The sequence below is a fragment of the Telopea speciosissima genome, chromosome 9 (genome assembly GCF_018873765.1).
Source record: "Telopea speciosissima isolate NSW1024214 ecotype Mountain lineage chromosome 9, Tspe_v1, whole genome shotgun sequence".
In the NCBI taxonomy this organism is placed as follows: Eukaryota; Viridiplantae; Streptophyta; class Magnoliopsida; order Proteales; family Proteaceae; genus Telopea; species Telopea speciosissima.
In genome coordinates, this window is record NC_057924.1 from 63,049,210 (window position 1) to 63,073,591 (window position 24,382).

The 24,382-nt window shown below is 41.6% G+C and overlaps 2 protein-coding genes across 3 annotated transcripts; one reads left to right on the forward strand and one right to left on the reverse strand.

The window, feature by feature from the left end:
• Positions 1-2,261: 2,261 nt before the first annotated feature.
• LOC122640701 (DNA replication complex GINS protein PSF3-like) lies at positions 2,262-24,104 on the reverse strand. Of its 2 annotated transcripts, none has more exons than XM_043833938.1 (5): positions 24,030-24,104; positions 3,173-3,366; positions 3,004-3,075; positions 2,823-2,923; positions 2,262-2,375 (listed from the first exon to the last, which is right to left on the reverse strand). In XM_043833938.1, exons 2-5 carry the CDS (start codon positions 3,215-3,217, stop codon positions 2,279-2,281), a joined length of 315 nt encoding a protein of 104 aa, XP_043689873.1. In that variant the 5' UTR covers positions 3,218-3,366; positions 24,030-24,104; the 3' UTR covers positions 2,262-2,278. The 2 variants fall into 2 exon arrangements, with proteins under 2 accessions (XP_043689873.1, XP_043689874.1); XM_043833939.1 differs by having other exon boundaries at positions 2,266-2,330.
• Positions 12,625-13,131, forward strand: LOC122639256. Its single transcript, XM_043832073.1, has one exon. It carries the CDS (start codon positions 12,625-12,627, stop codon positions 13,129-13,131), a length of 507 nt encoding a protein of 168 aa, XP_043688008.1.
• Positions 24,105-24,382: the final 278 nt, after the last annotated feature.

Below are 24,382 nucleotides of genomic sequence, written 5' to 3' on the forward strand. Positions count from 1 at the left end.
AAAATAACACACTCAATAACTAGGGGGGGGTGATAAGTGAGGAAACAAAAAAGATACAACAGATAACCAAATGAGCACCATCAAGTTTGCATTAGTATTATTATTGTTTTCCATTGCTATATTCTTACATTGGATGAGACAAATGAATGCTGTAAGGCAACTTGATAAACTAATTAATGCCACCTCAAATATTAAAATTCCTGTTTCACCACTTTTTGTTAGCAAAGGGATTGGGATTGAGATAGAATGGCAGCCAGAGCTTGCATCTAATTAGTAGGTTTCCTCTTTATTCCAAGAATGGATGTCCTTTCAAATCTGGGCCCACCTGTCCGCCATTTCTTAAACGCTGCCATTGAAGATCGGGCTGCTTCATACACTTCAAAAGGCACAACAATGATTTCAATGGTTCACTAATAATCCATTGTGAAGAGAAAAAGAAAAAGAAGAAAGAATCACACATGTTGAAATCTCACAATGAGTTTCTTCTTTTGTAAGAAGAGTCAAAAACTTGGGAGCTACCGCAAATGCTGCACTGTGGGCCTTGCTCAAAACTTCCTCATACCTACTGGAGAATGTATACAAGAGGAAAGACCCAATGGTTCGGTCACCAACCCTAACCATTACAAAAGAATTTCTTCAGAACCAACCTTCACTTGCAGCAATACTATCATAGGAAATAATTGAATTGAAAAATGAAGTAATTATTTGAATTAATCTCAACTCAACTATGCCTTATCCCAACTGAAAAGGGTCAACCACATGAATCCTGTTTCACCACTCAACTCTATTCAGGGTAAAGTTTAAATTAGCCTATGAAAAAGAAATAACTTGAGGCAGAGTGAACCATTCAGGCATGCCACAGGCCAAAGCACTATCCACAAACATGCATTCAGTAATTCCAGTCTCCAGCCAAAATGCTCGTAAAATAATGCATGTCCAGAAGATTTAGAGATGTGAAAACAGAAGTTATGCTCGTGTACAATCAAAGCAAAAACACTATATTCCTCATCTGGCATCACCTTTTTATGTACTTAAGAGAGACTCAACGGTCAAGAGGCAACTTTTCTGAACAGTAAAGCACTTGTTTGACCAACTCTTCAACACCCATCAACCCTTCCATAATACGAGAAAAGGAAGAAAAAATATCCTTCCTAAAGCATGCCTTTAAAGTATGTACCTTTAAAGTAAACTAATTAAATGAAAGTTGATATCCTTAATCAACCTAAAATACCAGAATCCACACCATAACCCACATTAAGAGGAAATTTAGAACAAAACAATGCAATGATGCTGATGTCTTTTTATGAATCAATTAATCCAATTAGTGAGTGAGGTTATATACAGTGAGTGATGTGTTTTGAAATGTGCTCCAGCTTCTCTCTCCTCCCCTCCTCTCCCCTCCCCCCAATTGTGGTTTATTCTTTCCCTCTTCTCTCTCCAATTCCCTCTCTATCAAATCCCCTTCATTATCTGTTCGGACTCAATATTCCATTGTTGCAGCAAAGATCGCCAGATCATCTCTTACAAGTAACAATATAGTTCTTATTTTCGATCACTTCTATCCCTTCTCTTCTATTTGTGTTCTCCTTATTCTCAGCTTCAGCCCTGATGAGAACAAATCCTTCTCCCTCTGTTTCTGATCTGCTCTTTCTATTCCTTCAGATCTGATATCTAATCTAATCTGAATATCTTCCTTTTGTTTCTGTTATAAGCCCTATTCTAATGCTTGAAAGCTAATAGAACTCACATCTGTCTAATTGCATTGATCAAGAGGGCCAAGAAAATTGTCTAACTCCCATCAGAAGCACATGTTTCAGTTGGTCAGAGCATCCAGTTGACCAGCATCTTGGGTTAATTTTATGATTTATTTGACATTAAATGGCATCACTTTATATGGCATCCTGGTTGGTTTTCTACAGGTTTTTTTTTTTGGATACCTCACTATAGTAATACGCATGATTTTTTTCTCATAAAACCAAAAAGAAAAAAAGGCACCACTAAAAAGAAAGGAGCTAGGTATAATCTACATTACATTTAAAACCAAAAATGGAATGTCTGAATTCTCTATGCATAAATACAAAGGGCATTGGATGCCTTTGGTCTACCATGAATGCAATTACAAATGCCTTGCAGTGAACAACAAAATGATAATGGCACAAGTCGAATTACTCCCAGAGTGAAAAAGGGGGACATAAGTCTTTTTTCTCAAGACAAATATATTTCAGTACATCTTTAACAACTCAAAATATGCACGTGAGAAATTCTGAGGGAAGGGAACTTACAGGGGTGCAATCTTGCATCCTAATTCATAGAAGTAAGGGCACTTATTCCTGAGATCAACACATGCAGCATCTGCCTGGACTTCCTTCCTTGTTCTGGCGGTTACAAAAACAAATTACTGATAGACAATATAAAATCCAATTCATTTTCTTTCCAGAAAAGCATGCATCAATGCTGGGAAAATCTGTTCTAGATATCTAAACAAAATATAGCTGCAAGGGAGTAGGACACAACCAATTTATAGGCACCATCTTAGGAGATACTATAGGACTAAAATTGATCTAAATAGGGTTATAACAGTTGACTTTGTTCTTTTGTATGCTTGGAAGATTAAGATGCAGAGCCAGAAGAAAAAAATATTTACATTTTAATGGCTAGGAGGGCAGAATCAGGTCATCAAACAGCCGGTCCCAGCAGGTCAGAGTAGTGCAATGTTAACAATGCAGGTAGGAAACGGTGTTTCTTCTTGCCATCCAACACTGATGCAAGTAATATCTGTTTCTTTTACATCAAAATTCAATTAGAGGAACTACAAGCCTTACTTTTGATTGAAACAAGCAAGCACATTCATAGCAACTGCCTGTCTAAGGTGCAACTCTTGGGCTAGCCAGAAAGGTAGCTCTACCTTTGAACCTTGTTCAACCTATCTAGGACAGACAAGCAAACCATTAGAACACAATTAACAATTCGTTTGCACAAGTTCAAGCTTTCCAAAGGACATACACTGTTAGTTTTTGCACTAGGATCAAGGAGTCCAACTCCATTAGCAGCCACTTGGAAAACAACTGAGATGATCTGCGAGCAAGTGCAAGTTAAAGTGGGGAATCAGAAATAGGGAAAATTCTTAGGGTATCATATAACAAAATCAGCATGAAAATGCATAGACAATAACCTCCTCCTCCATGATAATGTCGTCAATGTTATAATAATGAGCCATTATTAAACAAAAGCAGACAATTACTCTTGCTTGTTCCTTTTGTTTGGCTAAGTAAACCTATCAAAGCATAATTGAAACATCTATCTTCTCCAAACTATGGAAACCTGTAAAACAAATAGAACTCCAATTTCTTTCTTGCACAAGCATGCCTGCATAGGATAATCAAGGGTCACATTAGAAGTTGTATAGCCATAAAATTCTCACAAACAGATAAGAAATTATAATTGGTGGCTAAATTTAAATTTTACTTACTCTGAGAGAGCTATTAAATAAGTGAGCCCCCCCCCCTCCCATGTAGACACCAAATTTTGTCACCCTCAGAAACTCTCCGGACAAATGACTGTCTGGGAGGTTACAAAAGACCGTTTTACCCTTGTGGTGATTTGGATGCCTGGGCCTTTAATCCTTGACACCCCCCCCCCAAAAAACCTCACACCTTAAAAAGACCATAGACATTTATTGTATAACTTGACAAAAATTTTAGAATGCTAGAGCTATGGAAGACTCTAATGTCCCAACAGAAGCCATTCCAAAGGTGTTATGAATGCATGGATGAAAAACATAAGGTCAAGAAAAGTGAGGCAAGCTTACTTCATGAAAAACTAAAACTAACTTTCAAGGTATACCAAATTGGAGCAGAACCCAACCCTCACTGCTAAAAACTACCACATGAAATTGTGTGAAGAAAAATAATGAAAAACAAATTATTACATGGTACAAATTGATGTTCTAATCCAAATTTAGCCCTAGAATCTGTCCTGCTGAAGCTAAGGTCTATATTGTTCTCCTCTTTGGTCTGGGATATGCTCCGCATACTTGTGGATCAATTGTTCGAAGACAATATTGATCATTATAATTTCTCAAAGGGTGTAACTATCCAAGTAAGCAATATGAGCTAATTTATCATCTTGTAAGAGGCACTCTTCAAAGAGTTCAAATTTAGGGGGAAAAATGATTGTTTTTTTCTTTTGCATTGCGGAAGAGTTGCAATTGAGATCTTCCTGCACTAATAAGGGCCTCGGGTCATAAGTGAGGCTAGATCATAATATCACATGATTGGTGATCCCACAACATATTTTACCTAGTATAATAGCATCATTGTTGTATTTGAAATGAATTTAAGAGTCAAAGCACCTCCTTTATTTCATGGTTTTATCACACATGATGTCTCCCACAAGTTTGAATGTTTAATGCATGTTTTTTGTTGACGGAAGATAGGCAGTTGACCAGGCAGTCGACCAGCCATCATCCTGCTGAAGGCCAAACAAAGTTTCCCTAGAGCATTGTTTTGACAATTGGGAGGAGACGGTTGACCAGCAACGACTTTTTTTTCTGAAAAATCAGTTTGGGAGGCACATCTCTTAGACTCTCTAAGATAGGCATGTCCAAGAGGCACCTCTCTATAATTAGAGGACATCTAATGTAGTTATAGATTGGTAGATAATCCAACTAGGAGCCAGTAACCAGGATCTGCTATGAATTGGTACATTATGTAGGCAAAAATTGGGATTTTGGTCAAATTAGGGTTAGGGTTTAGTGGAACCTAGGGTTGGATAGTAGGGTTAGGCTAAGTTGATGTAGGGGAGTCTATCAGTGAAGGTTACATTAAGTTTTAATGGGGAGAAAGTGTGCTGGAATTGAATTGCAGCAATTTAGGGTTAGGTTTTAGGGTTTCTGGAAAGAGAACAATGATGGAATCTAGGGTTTAGAGTTGTTTGTTCAGGCTATAACCAAGATCGAGTTTCCCACTAGGTGTGACTGTGTGAGGGAGATTCTATCCAAGTTTAGGTGGATTTGATGGTCTGATGTAAAATTATGGTGAAATCACAAAATTAGAAAGTAGAAGAATGAGAATAGAAACTTATGGTTTGAGACAAACAAGTCACCAATTGAATATCAGATCTGGAATGAGAAAAGAAGATAATGCTGAGTAACCCTCTTGAATGGGATAAACTTGCTATTAGATCTGTTGTTGATGTTCTTGAACCAACACTCCAACAGAGAATTAACAATTACCAGCCCACCAGAATAGAGTGAACATTACCCGTGAACACTGCTTTGATGAAGAACGGAGCAGAGATAGGGGGACGGTTCTCTCAGCCTCTTATCCTCTCACTAGGATGCCAATTACACAACTAATTCTTATTCCTTCAATCGTGGGGGCTCTCAAGAGGTCTTACATATCTATAGCATCATGGCTAAATAGAAAAACAGACTTAAACTAGGACTCCCAACAAAAATAGAAACTAGGATTCCCAACTAGGATTACAACTCCAAATAGAACTCAAATAAAAGACTAAATAAACACGAGCAGGTTTTACATGAAGATTTTACTCAGCATGATACATATAGGAGGTGCCGCTATAGTTGGTGGCGAACTCGCTTTGGGAAAAAACTTCTAACCCTAATCCCACGATTTAGTGCTGGTGTACGGGAATCCCTATACCTACACTACTGCTGGTGTAGGGAAGAATCCCTACATCTGTGGCTGGTTCAGACAGCCGCTCTACATCAACATCCATGCCTTTTAAGATTGACTTCACAAGTACTCTCTTTCTCTCTCTCTCCCTCACTATAACGTAAGGCTAGGTCACTGGTGTCCTATCCTACAGTAAGATCATAGGTACTGTTAACAGTAGGCTTAGCATGTATGTCTAGCAACAGGGAAACAAGGTGATGCAGATTCATCACCCAAATGGGCTTATTTTATTAGGAATAAGCCTAGGGTTGTGATATATATATGTTGGGCCTTTGATCCCAAGGGTTTTCTATGTAATATGCCACTTTAATGAGCCTAAACTAGGAGTATATAGGTTGCATACGGGATTAGCCTAATACTTAGTTTATTTTTATGTTTTTTAATTGAACCGGTTCAAATTGGTTGCATCCAATTTGTAAGAACCATGGATTCCAAAAAATCCCAATACCTCCGACAAGGGGGGGGGGTTGGTTCTCAATCGAACCGGATCTCGCCGGTGAACCCTAAGGCAATGACCCTGATCCCTCCAAAGAAGGTATACGGGCAAATAGGAAGCCGCCACCTAGAAAGGGTCTAGGGCCCTCAGATTTCTCCCACGGATGGGGAGAGGCTATGACTCAACGGATAAGGTCGAGGTCTACCCAGATCATCGGGAAAGTGTCAAGTTACGGACTGGGAAGGTGTTAGGTACCCAGTCCACCCGGCTGAAGCCGGTCATCCTTCTTCTGACCACATGTTTGCATAAGCTAGCTCGCAATCGCTAAAGCTAGTGATTCTAAACCTAGGTCATCCTAAAACTAGGCACCTAAGGCTAGGCATCTATATACATAGAGTTGCAACCTAAACCAAATTCCTAATTTATTCTAGGCAAGGCATGAAGTACTACAAAGATTAATCTAATCAAGCATGGGATGGAAAGACTTACAATAAACATGAAACATGGAACATCAAACATCAAACAGGTTTCTAAGCATGCATTAACTGAAGATAAAACATTCCAAACATCCATGGGCTAGATGACGGGCCAACCCAAATCCCGTTCCAAAGAACGTACATCCACGTCCCCTGGGATCCCAACATATAGCGTTTCCTCTCGGGCCACTAGATGGGCATTCTCACTCCTCCGCACACGTTCTAATCCTACCAAAAATCGATTTGAGAAATTCATTTGGAATCCCTTAAACCCAGTTGAATGAAATGGGGAGATGTGAACTTTGGATAAAAAATACACTCAAAAGCCCAAAACAATGGGCCCAAACTCCCCACACCCGACTCATCCTTACTCGGTGGGCCTAAACCCAAGACAAAGTCCGAATCCACTTCTAGGCCCTAACCAAAACCCAAATCGATCTCACACGGCTTTATCATTTAAGAGGCCCACGCCCGCCTACAATAGGCCGATCCGACTCATGAAAGGACCCACAACTCGATGTAAGAAAGGTCAAAGGATATTTGGAATCCTATATGGGCTCAGATTAGTGACTGTCCTTGGGTAAGCAGTCATTGGGCAAACTTAATGGGCTTTCCACAGATCCTCATAGGAAAACTCACCTAAATGGTGCATACACTCAAACCCAGGGCGGATCAACGCTCCCCTCACTCGATCTAAATTCGGGCAGTGGGCCAATGCCTAATCCAAAATCAAAACCAAACGGGCCTAAATTAGAAATACGGTCCACACCCACAACCCCAATTAAATCACAGCCATATCTCATAGCTTGGGCTCAAGCCCGATTCATGATTAAATGATTTATTAAGACCGGAGGCCCAGCCTGAATCTAGGCCCAAACCCTCATTCCGATTCATTTGACCACGGACCCTTCTAATTTAACATTAAAAACCCATTGAAGGGCCAAAAAATGGTTCGGCCCATGGACCCATGCCCGACAAAATCCAAATCAGGAATCTAAGAATTAAAACCATGTAACAACTTAAAGTATAAAAACCCATCGAACATGGACCCGTGTCCAGTATTGTCCCCATCTCAATTCCAAAGAATCGAAACTGTTTGATAAATAAACATAATTTCGGGGGGCATTACTGGTACTCGGGTTCAAGATCTGGGATGAACCGATTTTACCCTCTAATCCTTGATCATACCAATTTATTAAAATAAGACATGGAGACCAACAAATTCAAATTAAATAGGGTGAAACATACCACAGGTCACACAAAAAAAAGAACCAGAAATAAAATACTATGATCATGGCTGAAATTGAAGGTGTGGCAAGAGCTTAAGAGGGTGGGGGCATAACATATCAGCAAGAACAAATAATAGGAAAAGAATCAGGACATCAACATTCAAATGGAACAATCTTGAATAAAAATCATGACAAGAAATACACTAAACAAAGAATGGATCGTACATAGCAACGAAGGGAAGGGACATGACAGCAGAGAGCACTTAGTAAGCAAAATGAAGATAAAGAAGGCAAATCACAGCAGATGACAGATTCACAGACTCATGAAGGAACCATAAAAAAGAAAGACGGAGATGCAATGGCGAGACAGAGACAGATTCATTCACATCAAATAAAATAAAAGAAATAAAATAGGGAAGAAAGGATTACCTGCAGGTCTTCTTGGAGCTCCCAATGCAATCGCAATTTGTGATGGTCACGAACCAGAGAGGGTGGGGATTATTACAAATTGGGGAAATAAGATGGGGGAAGGGATTTACAAATCATCATAGAAGCTAAAAGGAAAGTAAAAATAAGCCAAAAAACAAATGAATGATCCAGAATATGAATCGCAGCAACACCCTCACTTCACGGACTTCGCGGGTTTGATAGGCATTGATCTCCGTAAGCATTATACTGCCGCTGTTGCTGGGACGAAAAAATCTATAGGCAGATTCATCGGATTCTGCCGTTGGAGGTGGCGCACAATGAAAAAAAAATAGCGATTAAAAGAGAAATGAAAATATGGGATCGGTTGTGGTGGATGGGGAATTTGATCAATGGGATAACAACCAGAAAATAGGAACTGAAGATAAGGAAGTGGGTTCAGTGGGATTGAGTTTAAAGATGGAAAAACCAAGAAAACAAATGGATTTGGTAGGTCTCAGAAATGCGATGGAGATGGTAAGAAAAGAAATCAAAATAAAGGAGAAGTGGAGAAGAAGAAGGTCTTCTCCCCTGGCTCAGTGAAGCTTCAGCCTCCTCATCTCAGATTTCTTATTGCTCCCTCCCTCTAAAGCTCTTTGTCTCTTCCAAACTCTCCGTGTCTTTCTCCCTTTCTCCTCTCCATCTCTGCTCTCTGTTTTTCACTCTCTTTTTCCTCTCTATTTCTGCCTTTTTTTTCTTTTCACTCTCTTTCTCTTTTTCTTCCATCTTTTCGGTGAAGACCAACTCTGTCTCCTCTCTTTCACTCTGTTCCCTTCCTTTTGTCCTTATTTTTCTGTGTCCTTCACGGACTTGGATCTTGTGCAGTTTCAAAAACCACCCCAAATACAGGTGGAGGTGGTCATTTCACATGTAAGGCCAGGTGGATCCACCTGTGAAATGACCACCTTACCCCTATTTTTGCTGTCATTTAGCGGTGCTGCACCACGGCTGCATAAGATCCTTTTCCGTCCTTCACCTAACCCGAAGACCCATTCTGCCTCTCCTTTTCTTTTTCTCTCTTTCTCTCCCCCCGCCCTTAGAGAAATGACGGCTCCCCCTTTTTATTTTAGAATCTTTTCTTTATATCACTACCCCTTTAGAGAAATGACGGCTCCCCCCCCTTCTATTTTAGAATCTTTTTTTTATATCACTATCCCCTTGAGGGTTAGATTGGATCTTTTACCATCTTACCCTCATCTTTTAGATTTTTTAGTTTCCCTTTTTAACCCTCCCCCCTTTTAGGGTTTGTTTAGATTTTTATTAGTTTCCCAATTTATCCCCTCACTTTAGGTTTGTTTAGATTTAATTCGACTTCCCAATTAACCCCTTTTAGGTTTAGATATTTCTTTTTTCCTCTTTCCGCTTTAACCCTTCCCTCTTTCTTTCTTCTTTTTGACTTTTCATTTTTACCCTCTCAAACAATATATCATTCTTTTTAATCCTCCCCCACCCTCTTTAGGGTTTAGAAATTTACTGTTTTGCCCATTTCCTTTAGGGTTTACTTCTTCTTTTCTATTTTTACCTTTTTACCCTCCCCCTTTAGATTCCCTTTTGATGCCATGTGGCACCCTATAATGGACTTGGCACCAATGGGCTTTTCCATGGGCCAAGTCCACACATTCTCATATTTTATTTTATTTTGTGTGTCCGAGACAGAGATTACCGGCACTCCGTGTGTCATCATCACCAGGGAGGGCGACAAAAATTAGGTGTCTACACAATTGGTTCAATTTAAGTGATCATGTGACTTGGTTAAGTAGTCATGTGATGTAAGTTGGGCTGGATTAGGACTCTATAAGTCCAGCCATGTTTTGAGTCTATTTCCTTTAGTATTTTAGTTTCCTAGTCAATTTAAGTTACCTAATAGGTTAGGGATAGGGTTAGGCCATTCCTTTTTAGTGTCTAAGTTTATTTTTGAGTCTTCTATATAAGTTTGTAAGGGAGGTCAGCATTACATACGAACTTAATTAATGAAAAAGCTTTTGTTTGATGTCATAGCTGCTGCTCTGCTCTGTTGAGTGAACCTTGTGAGTAATATCAAGGCTACCTTGTAGGTAATATCAAGGTGAAGGGATTGGTGGACTCCGATCGACTCCTTGCATTTTGTAGATCGGGAGGTCCTTCTTCTTATTCAATCGAACTTCTTCAAGCTGCTGCTGCTGCCTTTGAAGGAGATCAAACCAGCAAGTGATTTTAATTTCCTGCATATATCCTTCCCCTCTTCATCCTCTAACCTAATCCACGCCCCCCCTCCATCCATCAAACCCTAACCTCCATTAAATCTGCAACTCCTACCTTAACTAGGACTCCCTCATAACTTCAGATCTGTCCATCAATTTAAAACCAAACTTCTAGCGTATATCCTCCACACCTCTCCCCACACTCGATCCAAAATCCAGCTCATAACTCCCACTCTATCCCCTCCATTCCTCCACTCCATTAAACCCAAAACCTGTAACTCAATTTTGTCCAGAAATTGCAAATTTTCAAAACTCATCCAAACCCTAACCTTTTTATACCATATTGGCCCCCTAAACCTACCCATTAATATCCTATAAACCCCTTTCCCAATATCCAACTCAAACCCTAGGAATTGACCTAAATCCTAGTGCTGTCCATTCGAACCAGCAACCCCTTTTGTTATTTGATCTTGTTGTTTGGCTCCTAGTAGGTCTCCTACCTATCTAGGACTACATTAAATTGGTATTAGAGCTATGACGGAGGAAAGCTACAACCAAGCCTCGAAAGACCCACCTCCCTTTGTTTTCAAGACCCGAGTTCGTCTACCCAATGGGAGCACAGCCATATTAGTTGTTGATGAGAGACGACTTAACAACATTATTTCACAATCCGTGGTGGATAAGTTGTCCCAATCAGGAGAGATTTGCATCATGCCTACAGGTAAAGTCTTTGTTGAATTTGGGTGTTCTTCATACCATGATGGTGCTTGGTGTAAGCCAGTACCATCTCCAAGGAGCATTATTGTAGTAGGTTATAATTGGTTGGACGAGCGACAAGGTTGGATTGAACCTAAAAACAACTCGTGTGTCTTACCTGATCGACACCGTCTATACCAGTTGTTTACTCTAAAAGAGTTACAACCAAAGGTGACCACATCAACTGTACAGCCACAGGGACCGTCGAACATGTCAACTCAAACGCAAATGGCATCGATTGTGTTTGAAGTTTCACCAATGGCGGATGCACCCACAGAAGATTCTACTAAGGCGATTTGTGTTGAAGAGATTCCATAACCTATAGCTAAAGAAATTCAAGTAGACCAAGCTGCACCAGTAGTTGAGATCATGGTTGAGAAGCTAGGCCATCAAATTGATGTGGAGGTCCAAAACACAATGGTAGAAGAAACTACTGAAGAGGTCTACACTGAAGAGAGAAAAGTAGACAAGGCTGAGGATATGGAAGATAAAGTGGTGGTTGAGAACATTCCACAAGAAGTAATCGACGTCCAAGATATTGTTCTTGAAGAGGTCGAGCACGTAGAGTTTGTTATGCCACTATGGTTCTCTGAAGAGAAAGCTCCACGCCTTGAAGACTTTATTCCTAATATTCTTACCTCACCAGAGTTCTGTTTGGGACTGGTCAAAGTTGCTACTCACAAGTTGTTTCCCCCTCATCACTGCAAAATTCGAGGACAAATTTTTTCAAGCTGGGGAGAGTTTATGCAGATTCATCACCCAAATGGGCTTATTTTATTAGGAATAAGTCTAGGGTTGGGATATATATATGTTGGGCCTTTGATTCCAAGGGTTTTCTATGTAATAGGCCACTTTAATGAGCCTAAACTAGGGGTATATAGGTTGCATACGGGATTAGCCCAATACTTAGTTTATTTTTATGTTTTTTAATTGAATTTGTTTAAATTGGTTGCATCCAATTGGTTCAATTTAAGTGATCATGTGACTTGGTTAAGTGGTCATATGACAACTTAAGTGGTCATGTGATGTAAGTTGGGCTGGATTAGGACTCTATAAGTCCAGCCATGTCAAGCATTCATTAAGGCACCTCGGCCGAGGTGCACGTTAGCATCGAGTTTTGCTCCGCAGGTGCATGTTAGCATCCAAGATTTTTAGGGTTCGATGGTGGATCCTCCCGCCGTGAGGGGGGATCGCCCACCGGATCCCCTTTAGTCGAAGGCTGCGGGGGGCAGTGTTGGTTGCTCTTTTACCGCAGTGGTTGCTGCTGATGTTCTTGTGCCTTTGGAGACTCCAGTGATGGAGATTAAGACACCTTCTGTCCACCTGGGTGTACTGGCGATCTTCTTCTCCGACGCTGAAATTTCCAAGTCTGTGGAGCATTTTTAGATGGCATTAGTGGCGAAGTGTGCATTTGGGAGACCCACCCTCTGTGAGATTAAGCGTGCCCTGCAGTCGTCGTTCCACCTTGCGGCTGATGTGCAGGTTTCTACATTGGACTCGCGGCATATTCTTCTACTCTTTGTAAACCATTCGGACTTTGTGAGGGTTTGGTTGAAAGAATTGATGGTGGTTAAGGGTTTCACATTTAGATTCTTCAAGTGGACCAGATTCTTCAAAGCAAGGCAGGAGGCGCCTATGGTTTCGGTTTGGGTCTCGTTCCCGAACTTGCCGATAAATCTGTATCATGGGAACTTCTTCAGTTTTGTCGTTGGGGCAGTTGGAAAGGTTTTGAAGGTGGATGGGGCGACGGTGGGCTGCACGAGAACTGTCTCGGCTAGGGCTTGCGTTGAGGTGGATGTTCGCTCGACTCCACCGGAGAAGATATGGATTGGCGGCGGCTCATCGGGGTTTTCCATAAAGTTGTGGTTAAGCGATGGCTTTCCTTCTGTATAGCATGCTCCAAGTTGGGGCATGAGAAGGAGCATGGCCGCAAAGCCTCCAGGAGTAATGATAAAAGCCTAATGGCTAAGGATCAAATTCAGCAAGGGGGGGAGACTAGTACACCCGTCGTGGAGGTGGATACAATCATAGAGACTGTGGTAGTGAATAAGGGGAAAGCCTTGGTGGTGCGAAACCACGGGGAGGGCACAAGTAGAGAAGCGCCAATGGAAATCGAGGGCCAGACCCAGTGCCAAAAGGGGTTTAACGGGCCACAACAGAATACATTGAAGATGGTTGAAGAATGCCCTCAGTGGCGCCCTACTGGTCAAACATTGGCTTTGGAGCAGGCGTGGAGGGGACCTTCTAGGCCCTTAGGAGGAGACAACGACATGGTAGCTGTGTCAGATGGGGAGCATGAACCTGAGGGATTGGAGGGATTAACTGTGGCTGCGAGTGGTAGGAGGGAAGGGGTGAGTTCTGCAGGACCCAAGGGTACTTACGGAGAGGCCGTGCCTGCGACCAAAGATGATAGCAGTATGGGCACGGGTAGAGTGGACATGGGCTAGAAGGCCACGGTGGAGGAGCTTCGTGCATCCAGCTTTGCGATGGACAGAACGTTTAATGAAATTTTTAAACGTCTTGCAGAGGAGAATGGCGGTTGTAGCTTGATGGTGCCACCATCCAGCCCCACTAACAAAGAAAACTTGGTGATAGAACAGCCTGCAGTTTTAAAACCCAATAGGATGATTACTAGGTCCATGGGACTCGCGGCCCCCCACGCCGAGTTTATAATGATCATACTATTTTGGAATGTTTGAGGGTTGGGGAACAAGCCGTCTATTCAGCGTTTGAAGGCAGTGATAATGTCTGATAAGGTGGATTTGGTAGCGATTGTAGAGCCTAAAATTCCTTTTGCGAAGGCCGTACGGATTACGAGAAAAATTGGGATGGATGAGGTGTGCTCGAATGGGGTGGAAAATGGTGAGCGACTTTGGGTTTTTTGGAAAAAGATTTGCAGGTTAACGTGGCCCAAGGGCAAGAGCAAGCAACACATTAGAATGTACACTTTTAAACTCCTCTAAAATATTGTTATCCTTTACACATGGCCATTGCTTGGTGGGGGACCGTAGGCGTCTGTGGGATGGGCTGCTGGAGATCGCAGTTGCTAGTAACCTCCCCTGGGTGGTGGGGGGTGATTTTAACGCGATTCTGAATCCCAATGAGAAGGTTGGGGGAAGACCAGCATGTACCATCTCTCTGGAGGATTTTGTGAACTTTGTGAATGCAGCTGGCCTTTTTGATGGGGGATTTCAAGGTAACGCTTTCACTTGGTCCAATAACCAAGATGGTGGAGGTAAAATTTTGGCTCGGTTAGACAGATTTTTATTTAATGGTGTGTGGGCTAACACTTTTGCTGTGTCTAAGGTTTTTCATCTAAATCGGACATGCTCAGATCATGCTCCTATTCAGCTTGTGTGTGAAACTCAGGTGGTGCATAGGTACTCAAGCTTCAGGTTTCAGCAGATGTGGCTCTCCCACCCGGGCTTTATGGATTTGGTCGCTGACAGCTGGTCGATGCCGGTCTATGGTTCCCCTCTTTACACTCTTTTTGCAAAGCTCAACAACCTGAGAGCTCAGCTCAGGTTATGGAATAGATCGGTGTTTGGCAATATACACCAAAATGCGCGTAATGCGGAGGACAGGGTGTGCAGGGCGGAGGTGTTATTTGATCAGGACCCTTCCAACACTAACGGAGGGGAGCTGAGTGAAGCAAGAAAGGCTCTTAATGAGGTCCTTCTGTAGGAGGAGATCTTTTGGCATAAAAAATCTAGGGTGCGATGGCTTCAAGAAGGGGAAAGAAACACTAAATTCTTTCACACCATGGTCAATGTACGAAGAAGAAAGCAACGCCTCTCTAAAATAAAAAATGGTTTGGGAGATTGGGTCACTAATGAAGAGGACATTGCTAATGAAGCGGTCAGATTCTTTTCTGATATTTTCACTTCTCAGGGCAGCCATTAGGACGACAGTTTGCTACATGATATACCCTCTTCAATCTCTGATGAGGATAACAGGTTCCTTCTGGAGACCCCTTCCCTAGAAGAGGTTAAGAAGACAGTTTTTGGGCTTTTTGTAGATAGCGCCCCGGGCCCTGATGGTTTCACAGGGTACTTTTTTACGACCTGCTGGGAGATTATTGGCAGTGATGTTTGGGAGGCTGTGAAGGATTTTTTTGCAGGGGGTTTCCTTCCGAGAGGTTACACTTCTGCAAACTTGGTCTTGATCCCCAAGAAGGACAACCCAAAGGTAATGTCTGACTTTTGCCCGATTAGCCTGTGTAATTTTTCTTACAAGATTATCGCTAAAATTATTTGTCTAAGACTGGCGTGCTTACTCCCCTCTATTATATCGGAGGAACAAGGTGCTTTCATCAGGGAAGGAATATCCACGACAATGTGGCCTTGGTACAAGAGGTCGTTCAGGACCTTAACAGGGACACTCGTGGTGGTAATGTGGTGCTTAAATTGGATATGGCAAAGGCGTACAACCGGTTAGAGTGGGGTTTTTTTACCCAAGTCCTGGGGAAGTTTGGCTTTGCGGAGGAATGGATTAAATTAATCATGAAAATGGTGGAGAACTGCTGGTTCTCGGTGATCCTTGATAATGGTCCTTCTGGGTTCTTCAAATCTACTAGGGGAGTCAGACAAGGGGACCCTTTGTCGCTCGCGTTGTTTATCATTGCGGAGGAGGTCTTAAGCAGGGGGTTAAGAACACTGTTTGTAGAAGGCAGAGCAAAAATTTTTTGACTCCCACGGGGATGCCCGGGAATCTCTCATAGCTTGTTTGCTGATGACACTATTATTTTCTCGAAGGGGCTGAAATCGTCCTTAAAATAAATAATGGGCTTCCTTGCGAGGTACGAGGAGTGCTCGGGGCAGTTGGTCAACAAGGATAAGAGCTATTTTGTTATGAGTGAGAAAATGGCGGAGCGCCGGCAGCGAATGGTGGAAATGGTGGCTGGTTTCTCTAGAAAGAAGCTCCCCATACTCTATCTGGGTGCTCCCTTATACACAGGACGGCTTCGTGTCAGCTTCTTTGATGCTTTCCTTGCTAAAGTGCGTCAAAGGGTTGCGGGGTGGAAAGGAAAATTGTTGTCTGCAGGTGGGAGGTTAATTCTTCTCAAGCATGTGCTCTCCTTAATGCCAATACACCTCATGTCTACGCTGGACATACCCAAGACGGTGATAAAATGCTTCAACAGTATTTGTTCGGATTTCTTATGGGGTACCTCAGAGTGGGGGAAGCGGCACCATTGGGTAGGGTGGGAGAAGGTCTGCAAACCGATCGAGGAGGGAGGTTTAGGGATTTGTCGGTTGGAAGAGATGGGCCTGGCTTTGCGCCTTAAGGGTCTGTGGAGGATTTGGTCTGTGGACTTGTTTTGGAGTACTTTCTTTAAAGCAAAACTTTTTAAGAATGAGCATTTCACACTGGCAGGGGGAGGAGGATAGAGACGCTTTCATGGAGGAGAGCACTTCTACACAAAGAAGTTTTTATTGCAAAATCAAGGTGGCTGATTGGAAGAGGAGATATTAATTTTTGGTTGGATAACTGGTCAGGATGGGGCACCCTGGTTGACTTTGTGGATGGGGCAGCCCACTTGGATCTTAACATCACCATGAAGGAGGTTCTTAACATGGCAGGGGAGTGGAACTACGAGATTCTAGCGATGATCGACTCTAGCCCGGTCAGAGACAGCCTAACTGTAGGCAATTTCGCCCTTTCAGATAGGGAGGATTGCTTGGTGTGGACCCTGGAGAGAGATGGACAGCTGACTACAAGGTCAGTGTGGAATGAGATTAGATCACCCTCCCCCAAGATTCATTTCCCCAAATGGTCTTGGAACCGTTTGATTCCCACCAAAATTGGCTTTTTCACTTGGTAGGTGCTAAGTGGGGGGGTCCCTACTGATGATGCCATTATGAAAATGGGTATCCCGCTGGCGTCAAAATGCGTGTGTTGTGGATAGCCGAGAAGGGAATCAACATATCACTGCTTGATTGCAGGTGGGACAGCCTGGAAGGTGTGGGGTTTTTTCCTCCTCTTTGTGTGATGTGGAGATGGTGCCGTGGCAAAGGGTGAGAAGCATAATTTTACACTGGCACAGACACGCTAATGTCGCTAAGCTTGGAGGCAGGGTTATTGGCTTACTTCCCTCTTTCATTATTTGGGAACTTTGGAAGGAACGCAATAACCGCAGACATGGTGAGCGAGCTCGCCCGGCCAGCCGCATTATCTAGGTAATTAAGCTCTGGATCAAGGAGATTCCGTTTGCATCCAACTTTAAAAACCCTCCTTCTTTCAAAGATTCCCTGCTTCTTCAATTTTTTGACATCACACACCCCCCTATTTTACACAAGCCTCCTTTGCCAGTCTACTGGTGCCCCCCCTTCTCCTCAGTTATGCTTATGTGGACAGGGCTTATAAGGGAAATCCAGGTGTAGGGGGGGGTGGGGGTATTATTAGAAATAGGGAGGGGGAGGTTATTACAGCATTTGCCAAATTTTATGGGCCGAGTACTAATCCCTTGGCTAAAAACCGGGCATTGAGAGATGGTTTGATCTTATGCGCTAAGTTGGGCTTCACGGATTTTCATGTTAAATCCGACTCGGCTGTAACAGTAGTAAATACCACAAGAAGAAAGTGTGGGTTCTGGGAAGGATTGTACTGGTTTCAAGATATTGTAAGCCTGATTGATTCTCTTAGACCAATGATCTCTTTTCCTTATCGTGAGGGGAATAGAGTAGCTGATTTCCTGACGACTTTAGCTTGCACCACGGCAACGGATCAGGAGTTTTATGGTGACTTGAACATTCCACAGGGTCTACGTCGAATTACTATGGAGGAAGCGCTTGGCTTCCTTATTTTGAGAAAGTAGGTGTTCATGTCTTTTGGGGTGTGTGCGCAAGGGGTGTGCCCCCGTGTTGAGGTCTTGAGAGAAAGTTGTAATTTCTTGGGTTGGGGTAAGGCGGGAATGTCCCCCCCTTGTATTCTTTATTCTTTGATTTGGTTAGTAATAAAATTGTAGGGGCTGTCCCAGGTCCCAGATAAGTTCGGGGAAAAAAAAAAAAAAAGTCCAGCCATGTTTTGAGTCTATTTCCTTTAGTATTCTAGTTTCCTAGTCAGTTTAAGTTACCTAATAGGTTAGGGATAGGGTTAGGCCATTCCTTTTTAGTGTCTAAGTCTATTTTTGTGTCTTCTATATAAGTTTGTAAGGGAGGCCAGCATTACATACGAATTTAATTAATGAAAAAGCTTTTGTTTGTTGCCATAGCTGCTACTTTGCTCTGTTGAGTGAACCTTGTGAGTAATATCAAGGCTACCTTGTGGGTAATATCAAGGTGAAGGGATTGGTGGACTCCGATCGACTTCTTGCATCTTGTAGATCGGGAGGTCCTTCTTCTTATTCAATCGAGCTTCTTCAAGTTGCTGCTGCTACCTTTGAAGGAGATCAAACCAGTAAGTGATTTTAATTTCCTACATATATCCTTCCCCTCTTCATCCTCTAACCTAATCCACACCCCCCTCCATCCATCAAACCCTAACCTCCATTAAACCTATAACTCCTACCTTAACTAGGACTCCCTTATAACTTCAGATCTGTCCATCAATTCCAAACCAAACTTCTAGCCTATATCCCCCACACCTCTCCCCACACTGGATCCAAAATCTAGCTCATAACTCCCACTCTATCCCCTCCATTCCTCCACCCCGTTAAACCCAAAACCTATAACTCAATTTTGTTCAGAAATTGCAGAATTTCAAAACTCATCCAAACCCTAACCTTTTTATACCATATTGACCCCCTAGACCTGCCCATTAATACCCTATAAACCCATTTCCCAATATCCAACTCAAATCCTAGGAATTTACCTAAATCCTAGTGATGTCCATTCGAACCAGCAACCCCTTTTGTTATTTGATCCTGTTGTTTGGCTCCTAGTAGGTCTCCTATCTATCTAGGACTACATTACAAGGGATACTCTAACATTAGGTCATTACCATAGTTATCAAAGCAGGAAGGCGACCATGGCGCTTTAGAGGGTCAAAAATCAAGGCGACATCGCCATGGCGGCACGGCACCCGCCTAGGCGTCCAAGGCGACCAAGGAGCTTGGGTGACGTCTTGATAACTATGGTCATTACTAAGGAGTAAGGACTGTAACAGCCTATTCGCAGGTCTCAATATAGGTTGATAGAGGTACTCAATCACAGAAACAATGGTAGAATGAAACCCACTGTCAGTTGAACAAAAAAGGTTCAAAAACTCGTGAACACACCAGGTTCCCAAAATAGCAAGTAGCCAACTTGGATGGGAAGATCCTTCTAGTTGAAGGCTGGACACCTTGGGTGGATGAACACTTCAAATTTCCAGCCAAAGTTAATGGCTAGAATATTAGTTATGATAGGAATTCAGAAATAATAAGAGACAGAAATAGAAACATATAGTACCACAAAAATATCCGACCATTGCATGTCTTCAAAATTACAGTCAAAAGTAGGGTAATACTAGGGAAGTAGCATACCACAAGAAGGGAAACTACTGACAAGATGTAAAGAAAAACACCAGGGAAGTTGCTGCAATAAATACCCAGGACAGAGAAGGTGCCTCAGGTCTGGTCTTGCCTCCAATCTTGAGTATCGAATGGGAATGATGGCACCAGTAAAAGGTTATAATAGCACTGCTGAACCACCCTTAGATGGTCTCAATACTCTCCAATGAAACTCAGTAATAGTGAACCAAAATAGAAACAAAAGAGAAGATGGTAGAGAAGAAAAGTGGAATAAGAAGAATACGTAGATATCTCACCTATCCTAGGGAAGGTATCCCACCTATGTCCACAAGGGCATCTCAAATCGTGGGAACTGCATTTGCCTCACTTTTTATTAATAATTAACAAAACGATTACAAAAAAATAGTAGCTCCCTATGGCTATTGGAGAGTTACCAAAATAATGTTGCATTACAAAATAGGAACTCTAAAATAGTAACTGAAAACTAATTAATGTCTAGTAACTAAAATAAAAACTAAATAAAAATCCTAACATTGTCATTAACTCCTAAATAGAAACTAAATAAAATAGTAATCGAATCTCTTCATAATCTTCGTCTTGCACAGTTGATTTGACAACTCCATATCAGTTGGAGAATATTCCATGCAAGGACTGCTCTAAAGATCAAACAAAAAGAGCATCCCAGTGCAAGAGGCTCCCACTACTGCAGGGTATGGGAGGGTCTGCTTAAAGGACCAAACAATGGGCTGAAAACCTGGCCCATTGAGTGGACCAAAAGCTAGATGGTTGGACTACCTTGATGGGCTGGTCTGGATTCTGTTTTGGACTTTTTCCTCTCCATGCTTCGATCTACATCAACTCTCCCCCACTTAGAAAAAACTCGACCTCGAGTTTTAAACATTCAATAATCACCTTGGTGTGATGAAAATCAAGCTTCAATCCATAACAGAACTTCGACAACTATTGAAAATGAGAAATGTAATCTTCTAGACGAGGAATCCACTCTTCATAATACTTTAGTGGGATGATAAACTCTACATGTTCGTCTTCTAAATCATAGGTGTAGGCAAGTGTCGTGACCATAGAGCCCTTAACTTTGGGAACTTGCTCATCAAAGACTTGAGATACATACTCCATCTCTTAAAAGACAGCAACATGTTTGTTGAAGATTTCTTGTGGAGTGTTCTCAACTGCTACATCATCGATCACCATTTCAGTTGTGTCAACTTTGATGTATTTGACATAGACCTCTTCGGTAGGACCATCTAATTTTTGCTCTTCCATCTTCATTCAACTGCTACCACGGTAGCATCCCTTGGGGGTGGAGGGCAGAGGTGACCAAACTTGGCTTCAAACTTTTGCTCAACAACGATCATGCGATCTAATAAATGTTCCAACTCCCTAAGAACATAATCATGAACCTCTTGGTTCTTGGCCTTGTTAGAGATACTTAATCCATTGTTGGCTCGGATACCAAAATAATGTAGAACCAATTCCCAACTAGATAACTAGGAACTAATTCCACAATAAGATAACTCAATATCAATATCAGTACAATATATCACCCAATCCAATAATATAAAATAGTAAGACACAAGACAGTAGGTGAATCAACAAGGTATTTTAACCCTTAAGGACCACAACATTAAATAGCACTTTGGTTACAGTTCAGCTACAGAGGAAACAAAAAGGCCAAGTTCTGGTCTATTGGCAGCAAAAGAGTTAGGCTATTAACCAGAATTAGTAAGTAACCTCCACAGATGGGGTTGATCATCCAGTCGAGTGGAAGGTATTACCAGTTGATGAACTCCTCAAATTTACAGCTAGTTCTGATTGTTGGATTGATAGTTATAAGGGGGGCTTAAAATTAGAAAGTTAAAATCAAAATAGCAACTTAAAACCAATAATCCAAATAAGCCATTGTATGGAGTTGAAACTTCTACCGAAGGGAAAGAATGAGGCATTGATTGATCTCCCAAAGTATAGATTGTAGCTGATGGTTGGATCTGGAGATCTTTGAACTCGAAGTTGCTGAGGTTGAAATCCATATCAGTAGAGCCGCAGGTGGTCTTCTTGAGGCCCCAACCAGAATCGATGGAGAAGCCAATAGAACAATATTCTAATGATCAACAGCAGCTAAGGAACAGTAAATAGAAACGGGGGTATCGATTGAGGGAATATGAGAAGAAGATGGGGGAATAGAAGAAGGGATAGGACAGTGGTTCGAGTCTCTCACTCTCACCTAGGCATCTCACCTCAAGACCTCTCACTTCACTGTTTCACACGGCCATTAGCAAAAGCTATAAATTCAATCTTCATTAAATCGTGGGAAGGGCTTCAATGGTCCATTAAATATATAATGAAAGTTGCTAAAACAAAAAAGGAAACAAAACAAATTAGAAAGTCTCTTACAAAGCAATATTGAGACTTATACAAAATGCTAACTAAGATCTTAGCCATTAAACATAATATAAGGTACTAAATAAATAAAATCTAAGCTAATAGTAACCCCCACGATCTGATTCTGAGTGAACCAGTAACACCCAACCCATGGTTGGTTGACCCAACGGCCCATCGAACCAAGGCTCCCAGTGAATGTGAGGGGCCTGGTTCCTAAGGTTTTTGCAACTATGCTTCTGGCCCAAGAACCTGTCTACATCACACTATCTCCTACTCTCCTTTTAGTTTTGTTCCTTCCTAGAAACTATTTTACAAGGTTAGAAGTCTATTCTCTTGATTTGTTCAGCACAACTCTTAGAGTCCCGACGTGGCCCAATAATTGATTGAAATATTTACTGGAAGGCCCTAGAGGGGCTATTCCATCTTGGAGATCAATTTGCAAAGGCCCAGTTTGCACCATAGGAGGTGTCTACGATCTTAAGGAGAGTGACCGGTGGCACGACTCAGCCCCACTGTTACTTTCTCATGTTTTCAGATTTATGATGCCATGTATGTTTACTATCATCCACAGTGGTTTGCCTACAGTATACATAAGTCTATTGCTCCCTTTACTTATAGATCTTTAGATTATAATTTCCAACAATCCTATAACCGTATACCCATGTTATAGTGTTGAGAGTATCCATAAGCACCTTTGTTACAATGCTTATTAACATAATCTATATTTCCAACCGATGTCATAAATTCTACCAAAATTACCAAAATTTACCATGCGAAGTATAATCTTGAATACATGCAAGCAGTGACCATTATCAAACAAAAAATTTAACCAAGGTTCTATCTCTCTACAAAACATAGTAATTTCCCTTCTGCTTCACAATAATAAGAGCTGCTCATTATCTCCATAACCCCATCCTATATTCCACTGAATGACTTACATATCTATCTTTATCTTTTTTCTCTCTCCAAATTAACTCATCCGTTCCAATCAAACCTCCTCAAAACCAACAAAAATATTGAAAAGGACTTAGGCTCCCTTTGGTTTGATTTCTATTTCCCAGTTTCTGCTATTTTTAGAAAGAGGTTTTAGAAACAATTCGCCAGAATGAAAAACCCTTTGATTGCTAGTGTTTAAAATAAGTTGTTGGATTGTTACAATATGCAGAATGCATGCTACTATTTTGCAGTAAAATTGTTCCATAAACTAAAAGTTGCTCCAACAGCGAACCATACACTTTATATTACAAGCCCATGAACTCAGAAGTTCTCATTCCAACAAAACAAGAGACTCTGCATCACAATCATTCTAATAATTTTCAAAATGGTTTCATGCCATTGACAAGATTCAAAACTCCAAATACCCTTTTATTAAACCATCTAGTCTCACACCACAACCATCATAAGACCTGTTGTAATCTACATTGAACCTAGCAGCCCTATACATATTCAAGACCCATTAAAAAAAGAGCAAATAATTAACAAAGAATCTTTGCTTTCATTCTCGTTCATCAGTAATTGGGTATTGTATCCAGCTAAATTTTATGTGGGTAAGATTGTGAGAGAATGAAGTCATAACATACTTCATAGCAGTATTGACTGCTATACGTCCTGAGAAAAAAATTCTCTCTTCCCCAACTTCATGACGCTTTTAACTTTCAGAGCGAACATGAGTAAACAAAGAGAGAGAGAGAGATAGGAGATTGTCGGATTTACCTGAAATCGCTAGAGACCACCATTGATTTCGACGGTCTTAGGTCAGCAGAAGAGAAGATGGTTCTCTATTGTGTGGTTAGTGTTACAATGTCGAAATTAGGCAAATTTTTAGTTTACGATAACAAACCAATAAAATGATGTTCCATACTTCTCTCTACTTCCCTCTCCAAATCAAATTATCAGAATAAAAGAGCAGGGGGGAAAGGAGGAAGAAGATTGAACTAACCTTTCTAATCGTGATTATCCAGAACTTCTGGCTTCAGCTGATCGTTGCAATTGTCTTGTTACCTTCGAAACAATCTAAGAGAGAGAGAAGAATAGTAAAGGAAATGATCCCTGATCCTTAATGGGGCTGTAGTTTTTAATCAAAAATGAGAATCGGAGAGGTTTAAACGGCGCCAAACCCTTTCAACAAAAACATTCGATTTGGCGCCCTCATCGCCCTCTTGGGCCCTGGTCTGTAAAGGCCCAACCACCAGGCTGGCCCGGCAGCTTAATGTTGGGCTGAGATGGCACTAGCCCAAGCTAGCCTACTCAAATTTCAACATTCTTATACTAAAACTGCTCCAATGTCACGGC